Below are 23967 nucleotides of genomic sequence, written 5' to 3'. Positions count from 1 at the left end.
CTAGGCACCTGCGAGGTGATCTAATTGAGGTGTATAAGGCCTTGAATGGTTTGAGCAGGCTCAATGCTGATGGGATACTTCCACTTGCTCAGATTAAGAACCTGAGGGGGCATAGATTCAAATTGAGGAAAGACAGTTGTAGAATAGATGTGAAGTTTGCCTTTAGCCAGCGGGTAGTTGATTGCTGGAACAGACTTCCATATGTTGTTGTGGAAGTTGATAGCTTAAATAAATTTAAGGCTGAACAGACAAACATTTGGAGTGGCCAGATGGACAAAATGGGAACGGTGTGAGTTTTTTTTTTTTGGCTGATGCTATATAAGCTTGATTGTTAAACATCTATTAGGACAGTATTATGAAATGAACATGAAAATTTTAGTTCTTAAGTGGACAATACAAATTAACAACCCAACACTGATTCCCAAATAAGGCATTTTTTAAATACGAAAAATAATTACAGATTATGTCAAAAAGAAAAATATAATATTGTTTAATGCGTAATAAATATTATTTAAACACCTTAAGTTAACCTACCTATTGCAGGGATAGTGATATGGTGAGAATGAGGATAAATTTCTTTGTCACTCAAATTTTCATCAGGTTCAATAATCACCTGACCAGCTGAATTTCTTCTCTCAATCCCTAAACTGTTTTGCCTTCTGTGCCTATCAGAGATCATTAACGAGTCACTTATTCTAGTATGAACATGGTCCCTCTCTCTTTCCCTATGGTCACGATTTCGATCTCTCTCTCTTTCATGACGTTCTCTGTGGCCACCAGGAGGAGATGAATGTCCATGCTGGCGATCTCGCATCTGGGGTTCACTGACTGTCCGAGAAGAATGCCTAACCACATGGGTACTATCTTGGTCTACTCTTTCATGTGGACGGGTTGTTGTTCTATCTTGCTGTCTCAGGCTGGATTTGCTGTCTTTGATGGTAACTGACTGCTGTGCTTTTCTATCTCTGGATCTCTAATGTGAAATAAGATTTCAATTATGAAAGAAATAGCAAGTGCATGTCTCAGATGATAAACATACTAGAATGACTAAAAAATTAAACTAATATTATTTTATTTCACTTAATTTATCTGACCTGTTTTTATTCTGATATAATTATGTTAATTATAACCTTATCTTTATTTAGCATACACACCGTCACAAAATGACCTGGAAACATACTGTATAAACAAAAAAAAAAGAAAATTTATTCTAATGCACAATTTAGCATATTTGCTATTCAAAGTACTATTTGACAAATAGCATTAATAGTAAAAAAGTCTTCTTGAATTTGGAAACCATTCATAAATTATACAAAGCAATTTAAAAAATTTTTTTGAACTCTCCATTTCCCTCTCTATGAATGGATTTTACTCTCCCTCCCTTCCCAATCTCATTATTACAGCTGAAACACTCCAGTTAAAATCATATTATGTAATACTGACACCATCCCCCACTCTCATCCATAACGTCATTCCATTTCATTTATTTCACCACCTTATTCTGAGAATTAAACAACACTTCATTCAAAGTACAGCAATTAATATTATCAATTAATCTTTAGAGCTTAATGTAAAGGTGAATTAGATGCCTCACTAGGAGTAAACAATGCTAAGTTTAATCAATCCATTATTAGCCTTAATAAAACTAAGTGTTATGATTCACTGTAAAGCATTATCAGGCTTAAAAGATAAGTTTCATGTTGAGTTGAGTGCACCATTCTAAACACTTTTCAAAACCATTCTAAGAGTCCAGCTAGGCATGCTGGCACAGTGGTGTATCCAGGTGTCATCCTGAGGGGGGGGATGGCAACCAGGTCCAGGTATCGTTGTAAGGGGAGGCATGGTGACTACGGTTTTGAGTTTGTTTTTTTTTTTAGAATGCCTCCTGCCTTCTTTTTCTTTAATTTCAAATTTTTGGTTAAAGGGAGACATATTACCCTTCTGCCCACCCCTGAATATGCCCCTGCACTGGCATATCATGAATCAGCTTATTATATAAGAGATTTTTAAAAATATACATTTGTTGCATGTGTATAAGTATATATTTATACATATATTTCATTCATTCATATTAAAGAAATGAAAAAGAGATAGTTGCATATTCTGCCATCCTTCTGTTCACATAAAGATTCATTTATTCACTAACTACTTGATAACTCAATAGAAGTTAGTCAACAAAGGTTAGAGAAAACTAAACACTTTTCTATATGAGGAACAGTCATATTGGAACCATATGTGGCAAGAGCATCCTCAGTTTCACTAACATATTCTGGTACTGAGTTTGAGTGGGATGGGATAGAAGAAAGCATAAAATTTTTATATACATAAGGGCCCTGTGGCAGATTGAATTATTATTATAAAAAAAAAAAATTCCTTTCTCCTTTATGGAATTTTTTTATTATTATTATTATTATTATAAAATTATAAACTTTTTCTCCTTTATGGGATTTTTTCTGCCCCACAAGAGGCACTGGTACCAAGTGCATAGGGTGGTTGGTCGTGTCTGGCTACTATTATTATTATTACCCTTGGTAAAGAAACTCTTACTATCCTACAGGATTGTGGCTGAGCAAGAGGAAGAATCCCATCAGCATTGAGCATGCTCAAACCATTCAAACTGTTTTAGAGCTGTATCCTCAATTTCGAGGGTAAGATCTAACGGTGTTCGCAGGCCAGCCGCTAGTTAGTACACCGGACCGAACCTATTGGTAAATCTCTAGGAGGCTTTCAGATTAACTAGCATATAACCTTGCTACCTCCACTCTGCCAGATAGTGACTGAAGGAAATCCGAGTAGTGTGTATGTGGGGGTCATTGTCGAGGCCACGTTATGTCGAGGATATGGGTATATTCTTACCATGTGTATGCCATATCCAAAAATTTCATTACTTCATATAGCATGTCCCCCTCACTTTTTCTTACTATTGAATACACCATGAATTGTCAAACTAACAGAGTAAGCTTATCTGCAAAAAGATCTAAACTTCACAAACACGTCCTAGATCATTTCACAAATATACATGGTCTCAGTTCTAATTTCAACGATGTCCATTTCCACTTGCAGTCTACAAACCCCATGTACTTTTTCTGACAGAATCTCAGTTATCAGTTGATTCAACTACTGCTCATCTCATTTGCCCAAATTATTCACTTGTATGATTCCTTTCACCTCAAAGGTGGTACTTGTGCATATGTCATTCCAATATTCCCTGTTAGAGAATTGGTAATTTGGAAACTCCTCTTTTTGACCTTCTCTGGCTTAAAATATCTCTACCTCATACTGTCATATTAATCTGTTGTCTCTACCATTCTCCCAACTCCACTAATCACTTGGAGCTCTTTGACTTACTCTCTTTGCAACTTGACTTTCTCCAGTCCAACTTTCCTAACAGTGAGGTAATTTTCCTTGGTGATTTGATTTCAATGCTCACAACTCCAGCTGGCTTCTGTTTTCTAGTCACACCAACCCAGCTGGTCAAGATGCTGAGGCTTTTGCAATTACTAATGACCTTGCACAAATTGTTCATTTACCTACAAGAATACCGGACAATTATAACCATACAGCCAACACGATTGATCTTTTTCTCACAAACAACCCATCTTAGTACACGGTCGAAGTGAGTGGTTCTTTAGGCACCTCAGATCACAACTTGTTGATTGTCTCTTCCCCAATGCAGCCTTTATCTCATGACTATTCCCAACCTTGTGTTGTTTGGCATTACAAGAATGCAAAATGGGAAGACCCGCGAGATTTATTTTCTTCTTTTACTTAGTCGGATTACTGTTTCAAAACTTCTGATGTCAATGTTCGCTCAGATCGTGTCAGTGAAATTATTTTTGTAGGAATGGAATCCTTTATTCCACACTCCACTTTAAAATCTTGCACTTTATTTAAACCTTTGCTTTCCAATAAATGTGCTAAAGCTGTTCAAGAGAAGAATGTTGCATATCATAATTGGCTTGCTTCCAATTCTACAGTTTCATTTTCTGCCTACACCAAAGCTTGCAACAATTGTAAAGCAGTTATTAATCAGTCCAAACTAGATTTTGAACAGGTTAAGAGTAGAAAACTTGCTTTTTACCCTAATGGTAGCCAAGCATTCTGGTCTATTGCCAAAGCTATTGGCCTGCAACTTTTGCCCATCTCTGCTCCCACCTCTGTCAAAACCAGATGGTTCTGTTTTCACTTCATCCAAGGATAAAGCTGATGGGCTAGCATCCCAATTTTCTTCCAACTCACGTATTAATGATCTTGGTAAAACACCTCCCACCATTCCCAACACACTCCATTCAATGCCTTCTGTGGTCTTCCGTCAAAAGGATGTCAGAAGGATTTTGACGAATCTTGATGCTAAGAAAGCTCCAGGTTTCTTAGGAAAGTACTGATTGTATTTTTCCTCTTATTCTCAAACCTGAACTTAGTTCTGTTCTTTGTCGCCTTTTTTCACTTTCTTATTCCAAAGATGTTTTTCCTTCTGCTTGAAACTTTGCTCATATCCGGCCAGTTTCTAAAAAGGGAGACAAATCCCTCCAGTCAAATTATCGTCCCATTGCAATTACTTCTACTCTTTCTAAAGTATTGGAGAAATCAATTAACCACCAACTCTTAAACTAACTTCTGTCTGATCAATGATCGGCAGTATGGATTCCAGCAGTGTCGATCCACTGGTGATATTCTGGCTTATGTTACCCATTTATGGACAAATTCAATGGAAATGTTCGGCGAAACACAAGCAGTTGCTCTTGACATCTGAAAGGCTTTTGATTGTGTTTGGAATAAAGGTCTTCTAAACAAGCTTCCATCTCATGGTTTGCCAACTGTTTTTTTTTGTAATTGGTTATCCAGTTTTCTCTCTGAAAGCTCACCAAGGGTGATGGTAGATGGCTCTCTGTTCTGTAACTTCTCTACTAATGCTGGTATCCCCTAAGGTTCAGTTCTTTCCCCCACTCTTTTCCTCTTGGATATTAATGACCTTCTTCCATTGATCGGAAATCCTGTCCATAGTTTTGCCGATGATAGCACATTGCATTCCACTTTCCAGTTCGAGAAACCTTGCCCTGCTCAATCAGCTTCAACTCCTCGAATATCCACTACCAATTCCTTAAATGCCGATTTCCAGGTAATTCTGCAGTGGGGCAAAGACAACTTAGTTGATTTCAATCCTTCTAAAACTCAATCTTGTCTTCTATCTCGCAAAAAAATATTCTTCTGCTCCTCTGCTTATCTTTGGTGACACACCAATTTCTAGGCAAGATGATATATCTCTTTTGGGGATTACCCTGACTTCTAATCTCTCTCTTGACACAAGCACATTACAAATATTGCTTCCTCTGCATCTAAAAAACTTGGTTTTCTCTTTTGCTCTCGCCATTACTTTTCTTCAAAATAGCTGTTCACTCTGTACAAATCACAAATTTGCCCTACCATGGAATACTGTTCCCACATCTGGGGCAGTGCCCCCAAAACCTCTCTCAGGCTTCTAGATTTAGAAGAGGCAGTTAGGTTAATTAATGACTCCTCTCTAACAGAGTCTCTTCACTTGCTGTCTCATAGATGTACTGTTTCTGCTGCATGCCTTTTCTACAGATACTTCCATGGGTACTGTTCTTCTGAATTGGCTTCTAAAATTCCCACTCTCTTTCAAAACAGTCCGAACACGTGCCGCCACCAGCCAACGTCCATTTATTGTCCAACTTCAAACTCACAGAACCAACTTTTCATCTTCCTTGTTTATTCATCCAACTGCTGTTTTCTAAAACAGTCTTCCTTCATACGTATTTCCTGAAAATTACAGTCTACAAAAGTTCAAATCTAATGTCAACAAATGTCTTCTTTCATCTTCTCTACCTCGAACCCAAGCACAGTACTAAGTACTATAGGTTCTAATACCTCTCTTGTTTAGGGGTTTCATAAAAAAAAAAGAAATCAGTATTGGTAATGAAGTTGTTACAAAGAAACCGGACGAAAAGAATATTTCTAATCATATATTTTGGCAAATCCATCCGAGAATCGCATTTTCCAGCTTATATGGCAATCTTTCATGTGTGGACTGAATCAAAAATTTGCTGGAGTCCAAATAAATTTTAAATTTTAAGTAGGACCAACTGAATAAGTTACCAACAGTAAATTCTAAATAGGAAGAATTCAGGGATGTTATTGAAAGCTAATATATTTTTTATACCAACTGAGAGATTAGTTCAAGGTACAGCTAAATAGATGGCAGAGAACTGACGAGGCTCTTGGCAGCAAAGAAAAATGTATGGGATGCATATAAATTAGCAGGTGATACAAAAGCCTACAATAGATATAAACTAGCCTGCAATCAAATCACAAAGGAGGTTAGGCAAGCTAAGATAGATTACGAAAATTCTTCCAGAAAGAAAACCAGCATAGACTTCTTTACTTATGTAAACAGAAGAAGAAAGGGATTAAATCATATTGGTCCACTAGATATGAATGGATTAACAAATGGACAAATGGAATGGGAATTTTGCAGCTACATTCACACACAAGGAATTTTTTTGTGATGGAAATGCCAGAAGTGAGTCGAATTATGGCAGAGATAGAATAATTTTGTGACAATTGAGAGGAAAATGGAGAAGAAATCATTGAAGCTAAATATAAAAATGGCACCTGGAGAGGATGGGATCTATCAGTTATACTAAAGGAAGCAGCAAAAGAGGTAAGCAAACCTTTAGTCATGATTATGAGAACATCGCTGGATTGGGAGATGTGCAACTGCATCTCCAATTCACAAAGTGCAATGAAATGAAAAACATGAGCAATTACAGCCCTATTAGCTTGAATTCTGTTCCAGGGAAAATAATGGCATTATTGGTTAAAGAAGTAATGTAGGACCATCTAGACAGGAAAGAAGTTATACTGCAGTTGCAGCATGAATTTATTAAGGGGTAATCTTTTCTAACCAATCTGATTGGATACTTTCACATAGTAGCAAAGCAACTAGATGCAAAAAATAATTTTGACATTATATACTTAGATTTTAGAAAATCTTTTCATACTGTTCCACATTAAAAGAGTTTATACAAATTAGAGCAGTACGGTATTAAGGCCAAATTGCTGCTATGAATAAAGGGATGGTTGAGTGAGAGAAGACAAAGAGTAGTTATCAATTGGCACTGCACTTAGTATTAGTAGGGTAAATGATGCAAAAAAGCAAGCTTATAAAGGAAGCAAGCTGTGTAGGGTTTTTTTTTAACAGAAAAAAAACCCTACACACTTCACCCATCCATACCCTCCAAGAATTTGTCTCGCTCTTCCTTGAATTTATTTAAACCATCACTTCCACAACAATAGATGGAAGTTTGTTCCAACAATCAACCCGCTAGCTGAAGGCAAGCTTCCCACACATCTATCCTGCAACCACTCTTCCTTAATTTAAATTTATGACCCCTCATATGTGTAGCCTCAGCAAGAGGAAGAATGTCATCAACATTTAGCTTACTCAATCCATTAAATGAATTGAGTAGGCTAAACATCTGAAATCTCCCCACAGGTTCCTAGTCTCCAGATGCTGCAATTTGCAGGACTGCTTTCTTGGTAAGAGTACCCTTTGGTTCCCTTCGCCAATCTGGTTCCTTTTCTTTGCACCCATTCCAGAAGATCTAGATCTTTCCTAGAGTGAGACCTTCAGACCTGTATACAGTTCTCAATATGTGGCCTAACCATGGCCTTGTACAAAGGGATAATCACCTCTTTATCCCTGCTAACAAAGTTTCTGTAGATCATTGACAAAACCCCATGAGCTGTCTTGGCAGCATCACTTGACACTTCTTGGACTAATGTTATTAGGGGAGTCCCCCAGAGTTCAGTGATAGGCCCATTGTTGTTTTCTATATTTATTAATGATATTGATGAAAGCAAATCAGACTTAATGTCTGATTTGCTTTCATCAATATCTATGTCTGCTAATGATAAAAAGATTGATGGAGTAGTTAATCACAGTAATCAGGGTATACTACTGCAACAAGATCTAGAAAAATTAGTCAGATGGCAACTGAAGTTTAATATTGACAAATGAAAGGTACTTCGTATGGCAAGCAGTAATCCAAGATTATCACACTAGCTGTGCTAATCAATACCACACTCAGGGCAGTGGAGAATGGAAAAGAGCTGGGGGTAATTGTGCAGTCAGATATGAAGTTATCTGTGTAGTGCAGACACATGGGGTTTTATCAATGGTATACAGGAATTTTGGCAGCAAGGATAAGGAGGTGATTATCTCATCATATAAGGCAATGGTTAGGCCACATCTTGATTACTGCATACAGGTCTAGAAGCCTCACTACAGGAAAGGATGTGGATCTGCTGGACCAGGTGCAGAGAAGAGGAACAAAATTGGTGAGGGTAGCAAAATGGGTGCTCTTGCTAGGAAAGGCTTCAATTTTGCAAATTGAGCATCTGGAGACTAGGCACATGCAAGGGAATCTGATTAAGTTGTTTAAAGCTTGTATGAATTGACTAATCTAAATGCTGATGGAATCCTTCCTCTTGATCAGACTACATGAAGGGAGCAAGGCTCAAATTGAAGAAGGATGGTTGGAGGTCAGATTGTGCATAAATTTACCTTCAACCAGATGGTTGTTGATTGATGATCTGAAAGCATAAGAAGCTCTTATTGACGAAATCTTTATAGATTTTGTCAAAAAGAAAAAATGACAAACTTGGATTAAAGAACAACATGCTAATTGGATAACTAAGCAATGGGAATGTGTAAAATATTCTCTGATTAATTTTGATCTGCAAATGATCACGACATCTGATCATTTGCAGATAAGATGTCGTGGCTCTCAAAAAGACTCTGTTCAATCAACAGTAAAGTTTCCATTGGGCCAGATGGTTTGGGGATGCATAAAGAGCAAATAAGTGAGCAGAATATATTTTGTAAATGGCACTATTAATGGTGATTACCACAGCAAAATTTTAAAGGAGACTCTTCTGCCCATAAGAGACCTCTTTCAAGGAAATAAAATTGTGTTTTCCAACATGACTCTGCACCCTGGCATGGCATGTATGGTTAGTACAACATTACATAATCATTTAATACAATTTCTAGTATGATAATTTTAATGTATTTCAAATTCACTGTTTTATCAATTTTTTTTTTATATCTTTAGGTAAAGAAGTTCATGCAAGACTGCAATATCCAATCCTTATTTTGGCCAGGAAATGTCACGATTTGAACGTGGTTGAAAACCTGAAGTGCTGTGAGAAGAAAACTGCTGCTATAAAGGTATCAAGATAAAATTGCAAGAAACTATTATTCATATCTGGTGCCATGAACTAAACAATGATTATATCAAGAATGTGCTGGGCATGGCGCAAGGTGATAATTAAAGCTCATGGTGAGCCAACAAAACCAATATCTGCTACAAAACCTAATGGTATCACAACCATATCTGTATACAGTAATACCCCGAAGTTATGCGATAGGTGGGTCCGACGAAAATCGCTTAAGTCGAATTCGCGTAAGTCGGGGTACCACTTTGCATATAAATACATATAAATTTTGTTTAATTGGGACCAAGGACTAACAAAAACACTAGTTTAAAAGAAAAATATTTAATAAAATTGTAGTTATTTATACATATTAATACAAATTATGTATTAAAAAAATAAATGAGTTACGTAAAAAAGTTATTTCGATGTCGATGGCTTCATAAAATCTAACAAATTCGTCTGATGACACAGTGCTTTCTTTTTTTCACGCAGAATTTCTTCGTAGCAAGCTAATAATTTTTTATTCCTTGCTTTGTAGCTATAATGCGTTCTTCATTGGAGTCTATGTTTTCTAAAATTTTTAAGTCCTTTTCAATTGAGCTGAGACCTTCTGTCAAGCTTGCAATTATCATGTGCTTTTCTGGTGGAACTGGGTCTGAAGTGTCGGATAATTCAGTGACGTTCTGCTCACGCATCTCTATGAGCTCATTCATTGTCAGCTCCTCACTATGTGAATCCAACAGCTCGTTGACATCATCCCCATTGACTTCCAAATCTAATTGCCTGGCAAGATTAACAACTTCTTCTATCATATGAGTGACATGATCAGTTTCTGGCATTGTTTTCGTCTCATTTTTGAAAAAAAAATGGACAAAGTTTCTTCCAGACACCATTCAATATTTTTTTGTGAATTTCATCCCAAGATTCTTCAATGATTCTTACAGCATCTAAAACATTGAATTGTTTCCAGAAGTCTTTAACAGATATCTCACTATTTTGTCTCATAGCTTCATTCAGACATGCAAACGAATGCCTCGTGTAGTAGGCCTTGAATGTTTTGATGACTCCCTGGTCCATCGGTTGAAGCAAGCTGGTTGTGTTTGGAGGCAAAAGCACAACTTTCACACATCGGTCGAAATTAATTAGGGTGGCAGGAGGGTGACTGGGTGCATTGTTAATAAGAAGGATCAATTTAAATGGAATCTGTTGAGACTTGCAATAACGTTTGACTTTGGGTATGAAGTGGTGACCAAACCAGTCCTCAAAAACAGAAGCTGTCACCCAAGCTTTATGATTTGACTTCCGAATCACTGGTAAGCTAATTTTAGATATATTTTTTAAAACTCTTGGGTTTTCGGAGCGATAAATTAAGAGAGGTTTTAACTTGCAGTCACCAGCTGCATTCCTGCCGACCATTTGTTAATCGGTCTTTGGAAACCTTAAAGCCTGGAAAGTTTTTTTATTTGTGAAAACGATGTAATATCCGACAAAAGTTGAGCACGAATTCGAACGCACACATATAAATATGACAGTTGGAATGCAAATTCTTGTATATGTGTGCAGCTCGTGGCAGCAAAGTTTGAATTTTGTTCATCTTTCGCTCTCACTCTCCGCCATCGCACCGTATATCGATAGCATATGAAAAACGACCTTGAAGATAGTGGGCGGCAGTGTTGCCAAACAATAAAATCAAGAACTGTGTAACTCCGAGTTCGCATAAGTCGGGGTATTACTGTATTTATTTCTATCTTATTACATAATGTTAGTTTCAAACATTGGTCACAATGAAAAGGCATTCATATGACCTGCAGTGCATTTCTATGATTATTTGTAAATACTGTATATTATATGTAAATAGTTTTTTCTTTAATTTATTTTCTTACCAACAAAATGCATAATCACTATACAACAGCATATAACAAATTTGAGGCTATAGGGGAAATTATTTCAATTGTAATGCTTGTTTTGGAGAAAATTTGCATCACTGGAAATTTTCTCCCAAACGGTTGCCACTGTTATATTTCAGTAAAATCCACATAAAAGACTGCTGTCAGAATTGGTGAAGTGTGGCATTAGGAGAAAGTTACTGCTATGGATAAAGGTTGAGTGGAAGAAGGCAGAGAGCCATTATTAATAAGCACTACTCTTCTTGCACCAATGCTATTACTGAAGTCTTTCACAGTTCAATGATGCTGAGCTCCTTATTATTTTCAATATTATTAACAATATTAATGAAAGCATATCAAGTTTAATGTTGAAGTTTGCTATGGTACAAAGGCTGGCATGGTAGTTAATGACAGGAATCAGGGTATGCTACTGCAACAAAAACTAGAGAAATTAGGCAGGGAATGAGAAGTGGTAACTAACATTAATAAATGCAAGGTTAGCACTGTTATTCTAGGAATCCTGCTCCTGCTACCCAAATGTAGCAGGATTCCTAGAATAACACTAATTTTATGGCACCACACTCAGAGTAGTGGAGAAAGAAAAAATCCTAGGGATAATTGTGCAGTCCATTATGAAGTTCTCTGAGTAGTGCAAACAGGCTCCTAGAAAAGCTTATGGGGTTCTGTCAGTGATATGCGGGAATTTTGCCAGCAGAGACAAGAATATGATTATCCCATTGTATAAGGTAGTTGTTATTATGCTTCAATCAGACCTTCTCACAGGTCTGGAAGCCTCATTTTAAGAAAAATGTGGATCTCTTGGAGTGGGTATAAAGAAGTGCAATAAGATTAGTCAAGGACACAAAAGGTTACTCTTACCAAGAAAGACTTCAGCTCTGTAAATTATGCTTGAAAACCATTCACCCATGAGAAGACCTGATTAAGGTATTTAAGACTTTAAATGGATTGAGAAACTAAATGCTGATGGCATCTTTATTCTTTCTCAGACAACATACATAAAGAGACATAAATTTAAGTTGAAAAAGTATAGTTGCAGGTTAGATATGCAAACATTTGCATTCAGCCAGAGGGTAAATGACTGTTGAAACAAGCTTCCATCTACTGTTGTGGGAGCAGGTAGTTTGAATAATTTAGGGAAGAAGTGGTAGTAGTATTAATAGAGGCATATGATGCAAGAAAGCAAGCGTACAAAGTATAAGCTAATGTAACATCAGCCCAAAAAAAAAAAAAAAAACACACAACCATTCCCTCTAAACATTTGTTCAGTTCCTCCTTGAATTTATTTAAGCTATCAACTTCCACAACGATAGATGGAAGTTTGTTCCAGCAATTAACCACCCACTGGCTAAAGGCAAATTTCAGCACATCTATTCTACAAATGTTCTTTCCTCAATTTGAATTTATGTCCCCCTCAGGTTCGTAATCTGAGCAAGTGGAAGAATCCCATCAGAATTCAGTGTGCTCAACCCATTCAGGGCCTTATACACCTCAATCAGATCACTTTGTGCAGGTGCCTAGTCTCCAGCTGCTGCAATTTGCAGAACTTAAGCCTTTCTTGGTAAGAGGACCCCTTCGTTCCCCTCACTAATCTTGTTTCCCTTCTCTGTACATGCTCAAGCAACTCTATATCCTTCCTAAAATGAGACCTCCAGACCTGTACACAGTACTCAAAGCGTGGCCTGACCATTGCCTTATACAAAGGAATAATCACCTCCTTTTCACTGCTAGCAAAATTCCTGTATATCATTGACAATACCCCATGACCTGTTCTGGCAACCTGCATGCTCAGAAAACTTCATATCTAACTGCACAATCACTCCCGGGTCTCTTTCATTCTCCACTACCGTGAGTGTAACACCACACAGTTGGTACATTCCTCTGGGGTTACTTCTACACAAATATGCAGTACTTTGCATTTGTCAATGTTAAACTTCAGTTGCCACTTCTCAGCCCATCTGCCCAAATTTTCTAGATTCTGTTGCAGTAGTACACTGTCATTAACAACCCTGCCAACCTTCATATCATCTGCAAACTTTGACACTAAGCCTGATATACCTTCATCAATATCATTGATAAATACACAAAACAGCAGTGTGTATTTATACAATAATCTCCCAACACCAAACCCTGTGGTACTCCACTAATAACATTAGTCCACAAACAGCAACGTCCACTTTACGGAAGCAAAAACCCATCCCTTCCCTTTAACCCTGCTGATAATTATATCTTTAAGTAAATCCCACATCACTATACTAAACTGTGATCACTGCCACCTAGTGGTTCCTTTATCTGCAAATTCTTAATGCACGAATAATCACTGCTGATAACCAGATGAAGAATATTACTCTCTCTTGTTGCCTCTCAAACATGCTGCTGCAGAAAACAATCATCCAATAAATCCACAAAAGTCTTGCTAGTGTGCGAGTGACCAACTCACAAATTCCAGTCTATCTGGGAAGTTAAAATCCCCCATTATAACACAATCTGATTTACTGGCCCATTCTATTTCTCTGTACAATTGTTTGTTGTACTCATTAGAGCCATTAGGCCTATAATACACTCCTATTCTCATTTTTGCTTTCCCAGTGCTTATGTCACACCAAATTGACTCAACATTGCACTGTCCATCTATGTCGACTGGATGCACTTCCTTAGATTTTATGTTTTTCTTAATTAAGTAGACAAATTATTAGAGGAAATGGACAAATGATGTGGGTAGTTTTTTTTTTTTTTTTTTTGACAGATGTTGTGTAAGCTTGCTTCCATCATTTGCTACTACTAATATCTAATACTACTAAAACTAAAAACTAAATTGCTTTGAGCAGAGCAATATGCATTTTGCAAATTACCTCCAACCTGAATTAGGGATGTGTCTGCCACCTGGCAGTGTACTGGAAAAAAACTGAATCTCTGACATGTCTGCAGTTTGCTTTCACTTTAGGATATCAACCCACATCCTCAGTGAATTAATCTTAACCAAGTTTTAATTTTGGTTCATCACTCAGTACATCTGGGAAAGAGAACTGAATCATCAGTTGAATTAGCAATTATCTATAAGAGTAACCTTGGAATACAAGCCGTACAGACAATAAACTTGTAATTCATGGGAAACCACCCACAACTGCACCCATTTGATTCATATGGTATTATGTTTAAGCACCTTTACTCACTCTTGTATTAATCACTATTAAGCTAAAAATTACAAAAAAATCACTAGATATTCAAAACAATACTAATTATATAACGATAATTTTAAAAATACCTTGCAGTAAAGTTCATAACAGAATTATAAACAACAAATTACACAACAAGATGTAATCGAAACTCCAAAAACTTACTACCAAATTATTTAACAGTGCTTGCTGCAGTAAAATGTTATTTAGTTCCACTCAAAGTATATATTACAAACAGTGTGGCAATTATGCTACCACCAGCTCTGCCCCCCCCCCCCCAATGGGGAGCCTGACAAGTCAGCAACTCCAAAAGCTATAGTATTAACACACAAGCAGCAAAAAAGATTAATCCAGCCAGTATCTGCAATCTTACAGCCTTTGATGACACATCTCCCCATTTTATTTCACATTTTATGTGTTTCATTCAAGTACATAAAATTCTCTAATCCTCTTTAACTCAAAAGTCTTTAACTGTGCACAGCTAGTTGGTAACCTGTTCTTTTGACTAGAGAAACATTTTCTTACAATCCAGTCTACAATTATCTTTCTTAATTTGAATCTACATTCCCTTGTTTCCATCAGGAAGGAATTCCATTTGAGGGCATTTTTGGCACTAGTATGTAATGGCTGCCTCTGCTGTACCTACTGTATATACTTTTAATAATTCTTCTGTTTCATTTTGCGTAATTTTCAGATTACAATTTGATTCAAGTATGTTCAACATTATAATCTATTTGTGCCTCTCAGTAAGATTGTGGATTGGTCATTTTGTGTCTTCTTTTCATGTAACTGTAAGCTTAATCTTGCTGTAGCTGCTCTGCTATTCAACATCTTCCAGATAACTTGACTGGCTGTGTATCCTCGTTTTAAAAGCTGATAAGAAAGAAAACAAAATATTTGTGGATCCCTCTTTATATGTAAAATCTGCACAACACCCTACTATTCTAAAAGAGTAATTTGCATCCTATTATCCACTGAGAGTTGATTTCATCTTTAATGCAAAGTCATTTTTTTACCCTTCAAGATAAAACTTCAATTATGTCTTCAGGGCTACTGTGCATTGTAAACAACCTGGTCAAAATTCATGTTACTCTACAGGCTGAAGACAGTTATCATTTTTCAATTACTATCTTAAATAACTGCATTTCAAATGTGTACTGGTTACTATATTTTGTACTAAAATCATTTCAGTATTTATTTTTTTATTGATATTAGTATGTTTCTATTAGTTAACTAGGACAGATTGTATCCTATAGCATTTTTAGTATTTGCTTTGTTATTATTATAAATTAATATATCTTTATTTCTTGTTTACTGCTTAAATTTTTATGACATCTGTTTCTGTTAGCCCCTACTACTGTGTTGAAGGCTGTATCAGGGCTTGCTTAATTCAAGCAAATAAATGGATATTGATTAATCTAGAAAGAGAAAATATGCCCCAAAAATAAGTTTGCTCAACTGATTTAAAGCTTTAAATACTGCAATCATTTTTTTTTTTTTGTTGATACTGTATGAGATTAATTCCTTGAATCATTTTGTTACTATTAATACTAAAATTAAATATCTCTACAGATGTCTGATTTACAAACATTGTAATCAACAGAAAATAGGTAGCAAACTGAGGCCCATGAATCATAATAGAAACTAGAAATAGTTTAAATAATGGCAACACAATTGGAGTAGCTGTACAAATATCAATTTGCATCCACAATTAAGTTTCCTGCCTTCCTCTCTACAACCCTTTCAAACAAGTAAATATATTTTTTTAAATATATATTTTTAACAAACCTGTATACAGTATTCCCAATCTGGAGTGAACATTAATTTGTACAGTGGAATGATCACCTCATTCTCCTACTATCTTTCCATATCTACTTTATCACATAAAAAATTAATTTTTTATCTGGTAAAGGATTATAACTCATTAATGATATTGTTGACAATATTAAGATCATTAGGGTTGATAATAGCAATAACCAGAGTATACTGCTATAACAGACAGATAAATTATTCAGTTGTATTAAAAAACAAATTTAGGCTCTAATGATAGTAAATGGAAGATTCTGAATGTGAGTCACATAATTCTAGATTAAACTGGGAATAAGATTATTGAAGAAGGAAAGGGGCTAGGATAATAATAAAGTCAAACATAAAGTTCTTTTAGCAATGCATCAGGGCTGCTAGAAGATTACATAAGCTATACTATCAATAATGCACACCCCCTACCAAAAGTCATGGAACACTTATAGTTATGAACAAAACATGTATTCATTAAAAGAAATTAATAGCATGTTGATCCTACTTTGGCAGCAATGAGTTGTGGAAAACTGATTATAAGCAAATGTATTATGGAACAAAATCATAGAATGCTGGTGGCACTGTCCTCCACTCCTCCTTTAATCTTTTCTAGAGTATGTATGTACATTTTATGTGAGTGGGTCCAGGAGAGTATATTTCAAAGTATGTTACAAATCTTCCAGTAAGAGCTATCATCTCTTATCTGTGCTTCTAAATAATTATAGACCCAGTCTGTGTATAATAGTTGGCAGTGCAAAAACAGATTTTAAAATCAGAGGAAGAGATCATACATGTCAGCCTCTGTTGTCCAATTTCGGCTTAGGAAAGCTGAAATTCTCTGGAATTCAGATCCAAAAGTTGATGTAAATCTAGTGATATGTAAATAGGTGTGGAAGATAGTATTACATCAAAAACAAAGTAAAAATGAGGTTTTGTGATTTTTTCTTTATCTTCTGATTTGATTTTTGAATGAGTTGCCCAATATTAGAGTGAAATTATTCACTCTAACATTGGGCAAACTAAGACAGAGTAATTCAAGTTACAGTAAGGGCAAATTAATATTTAAAAGAATTTATATAATAAAGTTTTTATTTTGTTTTCATAAATTTTCAAATTTTCAAAAAATTTTGGAAAAAACTCACTCCTAAAAGGTAAAAGCATTTTTGAGTTACACTAACAAAGAGGGCTTTCTTGGTTTTGATGTAATCCTGAATTTAAATGCATCTAAAATATGTTCAGTTGTGTTGAGATTGGCACACTGTGCTGGCCAAAGCCTTGTTTAGTGATATGAAATGGTGTTGTGATGGAAGGAGTAAGGACCACTTTCATAAAATTGTCACAAAGAATTTTCCAGAATATCAATGTAGGATGCAATCCTAATTACTCAATTTTTGAATAAATATACATTTTCATCAAAAACTGAGTACTGAAAACATAATAAAATTAAACAGGTATTTTTAAAAACAGAATACCTATTTCATATGAAATATGTATTTAAAAACAGAAGTTATCCATACTGGGTTATTTGTAATGTTATATAAGTTGCAACGAAAGGCAGTTAATCATAATTACTACCTAGTATTTAGTAGCAAAAAGTAGATTTCCCTTCCATATAATAAACCTTTTTAAAAACAAAGTGTAGATATAAATTAAAAGTCTAAATACAGAGTAACTTCTTCAGAAGGAGGAAGTAATAAAATAGGTATTAAACCCATTAACACAACACAAAGCATAATTTAAATTGTTAAAGGGTTCATTTTTATTGTATAGGAATCCCTGCTTGAAGGAATCCTAGACCAACACTAATTGCACTGTTCCCAAGTCCCTGTGACCTTGGGGACATTGGTGCAACCATGCCACTGCACCCAAGGAAATTCACCTTGCTAGTGCATAGTGCAAAGGGAGGGGAGAAGATTTGTTTTCATTCTACCCTTTCAACTCATCAGTATCATATGATTATTATATTTAGCCATATGGTGCAAAGGAAGCCTGAGGCTTTTACTGCACCAGCCAAAAAAAAAAATTTCTGAGTTACCCAGAGAGAGAGAGAGAGAGAGAGAGAGAGAGAGAGAGAGAGAGAGAGAGAGAGAGAGAGAGAGAGAGAGAGAGAAACAAGAATCAGAAGAAAGGAATCACCAAGAAGAAGAAAAATGGTGATATCCAGCTCAGCTCAGGACCATCATACTCACTAGATGCAGCCTTGGGATTAATATGAGGTATATTCAAAAAGATCCTTGAATTTTACTATAAAAGTTTGAGTTAACTCAGTGGACTTACTAACCTAATAATCACCTTTAAAGTACTTTCCTTCTACACACACACACACACACACACACTCTCACTCTCTCTCTCTCTCTCTCTCTCTCTCTCTCCATCAGTCTTCCCAAGCTTTGAAACATTCTTTAAAATCATGTTTTTTTAGCACACACACACACACACACACACACACACACACACACACACACACACACACACACACACACACACACACATATTGCTGCTTTGGCATTTTTTTAATATCATCTGCTGTAGTGAAATTATGACCCTGAAGACCCATTTTCAGTTTAGGGAACAGCCAGAAGTCAGACAGGGGAGTAGGGAGGCCGCTGCATGATTGTAATTTTTTTTTCACAGACAAGATGCTATTGCCGTGCAACTGGGCGCATTGTCATGTTTCAAGATCTGGCCATCCTTCTATTTTTGAGGTTGCTTTCACCTCACATTCTCACACAAACATGTCAAAACCTCAATGTAGTAAGCAACAGTAAATGTTTCTTACCCTAGTCACAAAATCATGGGGCACTATGCCCTTGTTGTTGAAAAACAATCAGCATGACTTTGATATTAGATTTTATTGCACAAGACTTCTTGGGCTATGGGGACATTTTTGTGTGCCATTTGGATGATTCCATCTTGGTCTCAGGGTCATAGACAAACACCCAACTCTCGTCCCCAGTGACCACTTTTCTTAAGAAATTTGGATCCTGCATAGATTTATTGAATAAATCACCTACAATGGCTTTCCTGCAGTCCATTTAATCATCCAAAAGCAAGTGCAGAACAAACTTTGCACACCCACAATACATCCCTAAATCCTGGGTCAGGATTGTATGTTCTGAGCCTACACACAGTCCAACTTCATGAGCAATCTCAACAGTCATCCATTTTGCATGAGTTCCCTCACTTTCATGATGTTTTTGTCATTTCATGAAAGGGCATCCACTGCAAGATTCATCGCCCAGTGTTTCCTATCCACTTTTAAAAAGATTAAACCACTTGTAAACTGTTTGCTTCTTCAAAGCATTATCTCCATAAACTTTTTATAATGCTTGCAGCATCTCTGTAGCACTTTACCCAAGTTTAAAGAACTTTATGTTAGCAAGCTATTCAAACTGCAAAATTCCACAATCAATCAGCTATGACATAAGTGAAGTAGTTAAGTCAGTTCCCACTTAGCATGCATGTACCAAGGTCAACATAATAACACCTTATGTTTGCACTACAGACATTTCATTTTGGTATATACCAAAGAAATACATTTAATTTAAGGAAATTGTATAAATACCTATATGATTTCATTAAACTAAAGATAAAGCATGATTTCTACAAGAGTTTGAGTGTGTTATTTTTACACTTCAGAATTCAGAGACTATTTAGTTATGATATAATAGGAGATTTAATATATAAAGAGTCTATTGGTCAAAAAATTAAACAGAACTAGAATATCAACCTTGGAAGAATACTAGAGAACTGATAACATGAAATAAGAAATAATGTGATCTAAGTATCATTTTTAAAAAAGGTTTAGAAAAATAAGCCAGAATTAGCAAGTATCCCTCTACATAAAAATATCCCAGTACTATTTCATAAGCATTTCAGCATTTAATCACTCTCTTTCCCCCCCCCCAACCCAAGAAGCATTTGGAAGAATAAGTATTCCACAGGAAAACTATCTAAATGGACTCAAAATTTTCTGAATAGCACAAAATAATTGGTTACTATTTGTATATTAATCAGTAAAAATATTTTTTGCAATATAAGCATGCTCACAAAATGTGTATCATGACATAGATACTAATTAAAGTGCCATCTAAATCAGTGGTGTCCAAACTTTTCTGGTATGGGGGGCATATTCAAAATTATATTTGTTTCACGGGCCACACTAAGTGATTTGAGAAAATTAGTGTGTTACATTTTCCATATTTTGTTACATGTAAAAGGAAGTTTCTATTTTCGTGTTACCATTTTTTTTTTCAGTCTATATATAAAAAAATGCAAATTCCCAACACTTTTATGTGCAATAAAATCTGTCAGTGATTTATTTTTTAGATTTTATTAAAATTATAAAAATATGACTTGTTTTTAAAAAAAATATCTTACTTTTGTTTTTAAATTATTACAGGTAGTACGGTCAGACATGAAGTTCTCCGAGCATTGTAGACTGGTTGCAAGGAAGGCCCATGGTGTCCTATCGATGCTTTATCAAACAATTGCTAGTAGAGATAAGGATGTCATAATCCCATTATATAAGGCTATTGTTAGACCACACTTGGAATACCGTGTTCAAGTTTTGAGACCACACCTAAAGAAAGACATTGTACTTCTTGAAAGGGTCCAAAGGTGGGTAACTCACCTGGTGAGATTGGCAAAAGGGTCCATATGAGGAAAGACTTTGAATATGTGGGTTGCACAGCTTGGAAACTAGGCACCTTAGAGGAAACTTGATAGAGGTGTTTAAGGCTCTGAGAAGCATAAGTAAAATGAATGAGAATGAATTTTGATGGTTATAAATGATTCTAAAACTAGGGGCCATAATTTCAACTTACATGGGGAGATGTTTAGACTGGATTGCTGGAAGTTTTATTTTAGCCAGCAAGTTATAAATTACTGGAATAAGTTATCTACATGGTTGGTAGAAGCTGATAGTTTGGGGAAATTCAAAGGTCAGATGGATAATTACCTATGGGAGAAAGGAAAAGCATAGGTTGTCCATTTCCTTTTCTCTTATTAATTATTTTATTTATTTTTTTTAAATTTTCTTCTTCTTATTATCATTATTTTTTTTTAATTTTCTTCTTTTTCTTCTTATTATTATTTTTTAAAATTTTCTTCTTATTATTATTATTATTATTATTTTTTTTATTCTTATTATTTTATTTCATATATTTTTTGTTATTTTATTTTTTATTTATTTATTTTTTTGGCTGGTGCAGCATGAGCCATAGGCTTCCTTGCACCATGTGGCTAATACTAATACTAAATGGTTACTTTAGAAAAGTTACAACCAGAAAAGGATCACTGCTTTTCAATATTAAGGTGAATGAATAAATATGATACACCTGAAATTGAAAATATTCAAAAATTTTATTAAGTACTGTACACAATAACATTTACTGAACAAAACTTGACATTTAATGAGATGGTCATGGCTGGATATATTTAGATAATTGTTCAAAATTTGGTTGAAAATTTGTGATGCCAATTCTCAATATGGAATGAAGATGCTCATCTGTTATTCTGTTTCTTTTTAAATATTTATTTGATTTCATGAGTGAAAAAAAAAATTGCTTGCAAACATACATTGATCTTCAACTGGTACAAAATTATCATCAATTCCATGTATGAAGATGAGGAGTTGGGCTGTGTCATTTACATCAGTACTGTCATCTAGTGCCACAGTAAAATATTTCATTTGTTTTATGTTTTGCAAAATTTGTTGGAACAAACTCTTTCTAATATCTTCTACTCTCGAATAATTGTTTGTCAAGGCAAACCAACATCTTGTATCATTCTTCCTTTATCTGGACAAATTTATTTCACAATTTTTAACAAACACCATTTAACAAATTCACCATCACTGAATGGTTTACTTTCAAAAGTGATCAGATATACAACCCAATAACTGGCACTTACAGCAGAGAAATTTCTTGACTGATACATTTTCAGTATGTTTTGTTTTGTTTTGTTTTTTTATTAATCGTTTTGTAATTTTTGAACACTTTTCTTTTTGCAACACTCCTTTATGTTGATCATAAGCTTTATGCTTGGAATCAGAGTCGCTTTAAATTCTTTAAAAACTCACACAGTCTCCTTACACATCAAATACATTTTCTTTTTCATCGTTCAATGAAGAAATAGTCTCCAGCCCACCTTTGATTAAAAACACGACACTTCAAATTGACATTACTCTTCTGGAACAGTTTTAGGGATTTATTTTTTAATTCAATTCAATGAACGAGTTATATCAAAATTGTAGGATTTCACAATATGAAAAGATTGATATGTACATAACTGATTTAGCATACATATGACTGCACTGAACTACATGTACATGTTTGACGCAGTTGAGCTCGATGCTTGCATGCGCGTACACACAGTGGCGTGACTCTCTAAAATGCTGTTTTAGTTCATCTTCCACGTGGGCAGTATAAAAATTACTCACAGGCCATATCCGGCCCATTGCCATATCCACAGACCATAGGTTATACACCACTGATCTAGATTAAAATGAAATTAAATTACTGAATAACAACAAATTAACACATATTATCACAATTAATGAAATCACTAGATATGGCTTGCATTCAATATAACATTCCAACTTTAAGAGTTTATTATATAGATTATACTACTTCAGCTATCCAGATCACATCAACATAATATTTTACTTATAAACTTAAACTTCCTTCTTTTAATATCTTCACCAAAAATATCAAAAGACCTTTTTCATGCTTTCATTCAGAATGTCTGCTTGTTAGATATATTTTTTTAAAGAAACAGGAGATTTTAATCTGCTTTCTGTTCAGCTTCAATTTTGATGTTAAAATAACTATAGTTTCTTAGATCACTTAAAAAACATTCTAAGCATAATTTTATTAGTTTCAGAAATTAAATATAAACAAAGGTTAATAATCAGTACAAAGGATCAAAGACTGCAGTTTTTCCCATTATGAGGCTCATAAATGTAATTAACTAATAAACTGCACTGATATGCTACTAGCATTTATTACAGACTTTCAATATTAATATTTGAAAGTCTTTAACAATCCAGTAAAAACAGAATCATGAATGCTTAGTTCTTGTACTTGTTTCTTTCAGAGAAGAAAATCTTGCCAGTAATAATTTCAATATCATAGTATAAATAATGACATTTCTATTATGATAATTTTCTACTTTAATTGCTGTTTCTTTTATGAAGAATTATTACAAATAAAATTCACTATCAGCAAACCCATAAGCGAAAACAATTGTCATGAGTAATGAAATTAGAGCCTTAACTTGATGAAAATGTTATATGAATGGAACAAACAAAGCTGAAATTATAATAAACTGCATTTACACCAACTTTAAGCCTCAGTGTGAGCTGAAACTACAGTCTATCCTTATATGGTAAGATTTAGAATTTTCTTGAGGAAGAAGCAAAAAATGTTGGAGCGAATTCAGCAATAGCAGGAAGCTGTATCAGTCAACGAAAGGCAAGCTTGAAGCAGCATGTGAGGCATTTGCAGCATCCTCACATCTTAATGGCTAAGGGCATTTCTCAGTCTTACCTCAAGATTCTGTCCCATATCATCTTCTGGTTCCTCAGCAATGTCTGACAATTCCGATCGTATTCCTTCTTCAAATAGATCTTCTAGCCTTCCACCCTAGAGGTATAGATCAGGGACATTAAGGTCTAGACTATGAGAGATATAGTGTGTTGGAGGTTAGTATGAACACCAGCACCAGACAATGATGTTATAACCACACAGAAGGGGAAAAACAGCCAGCCAGATTGTAAACATAAACAGACATTACAACAGCAGGAAAAACAGTAGAGAAAGAAGAGCAAACACCATTTAATTCACCAA

At 35.2% G+C, this 23967-nt stretch overlaps 1 protein-coding gene across 1 annotated transcript in view; it reads right to left on the bottom strand.

Annotated features, from left to right (window-relative positions):
* The window catches only part of LOC150089021 (RIMS-binding protein 2-like), a 349628-nt gene that overhangs the window by 36086 nt on the left and 289575 nt on the right, over positions 1-23967 (bottom strand). The window contains exons 28-29 of the mRNA XM_090370382.1: positions 23668-23763; positions 535-973 (exon numbers count right to left, since the gene is read on the bottom strand). Coding sequence (XP_090226508.1) covers positions 535-973; positions 23668-23763 — 535 coding nt within the window. The remainder of the gene's footprint in view (positions 1-534; positions 974-23667; positions 23764-23967) is intronic.

Source organism: Mastigoproctus giganteus, chromosome 3, assembly GCF_048544385.1.
Source record: "Mastigoproctus giganteus isolate SK-2022 chromosome 3, ASM4854438v1, whole genome shotgun sequence".
In the NCBI taxonomy this organism is placed as follows: domain Eukaryota; kingdom Metazoa; phylum Arthropoda; class Arachnida; order Uropygi; family Thelyphonidae; genus Mastigoproctus; species Mastigoproctus giganteus.
Note: the sequence above shows the minus strand (reverse complement) of the source record. Positions and strands in the feature narration are given on the sequence as shown.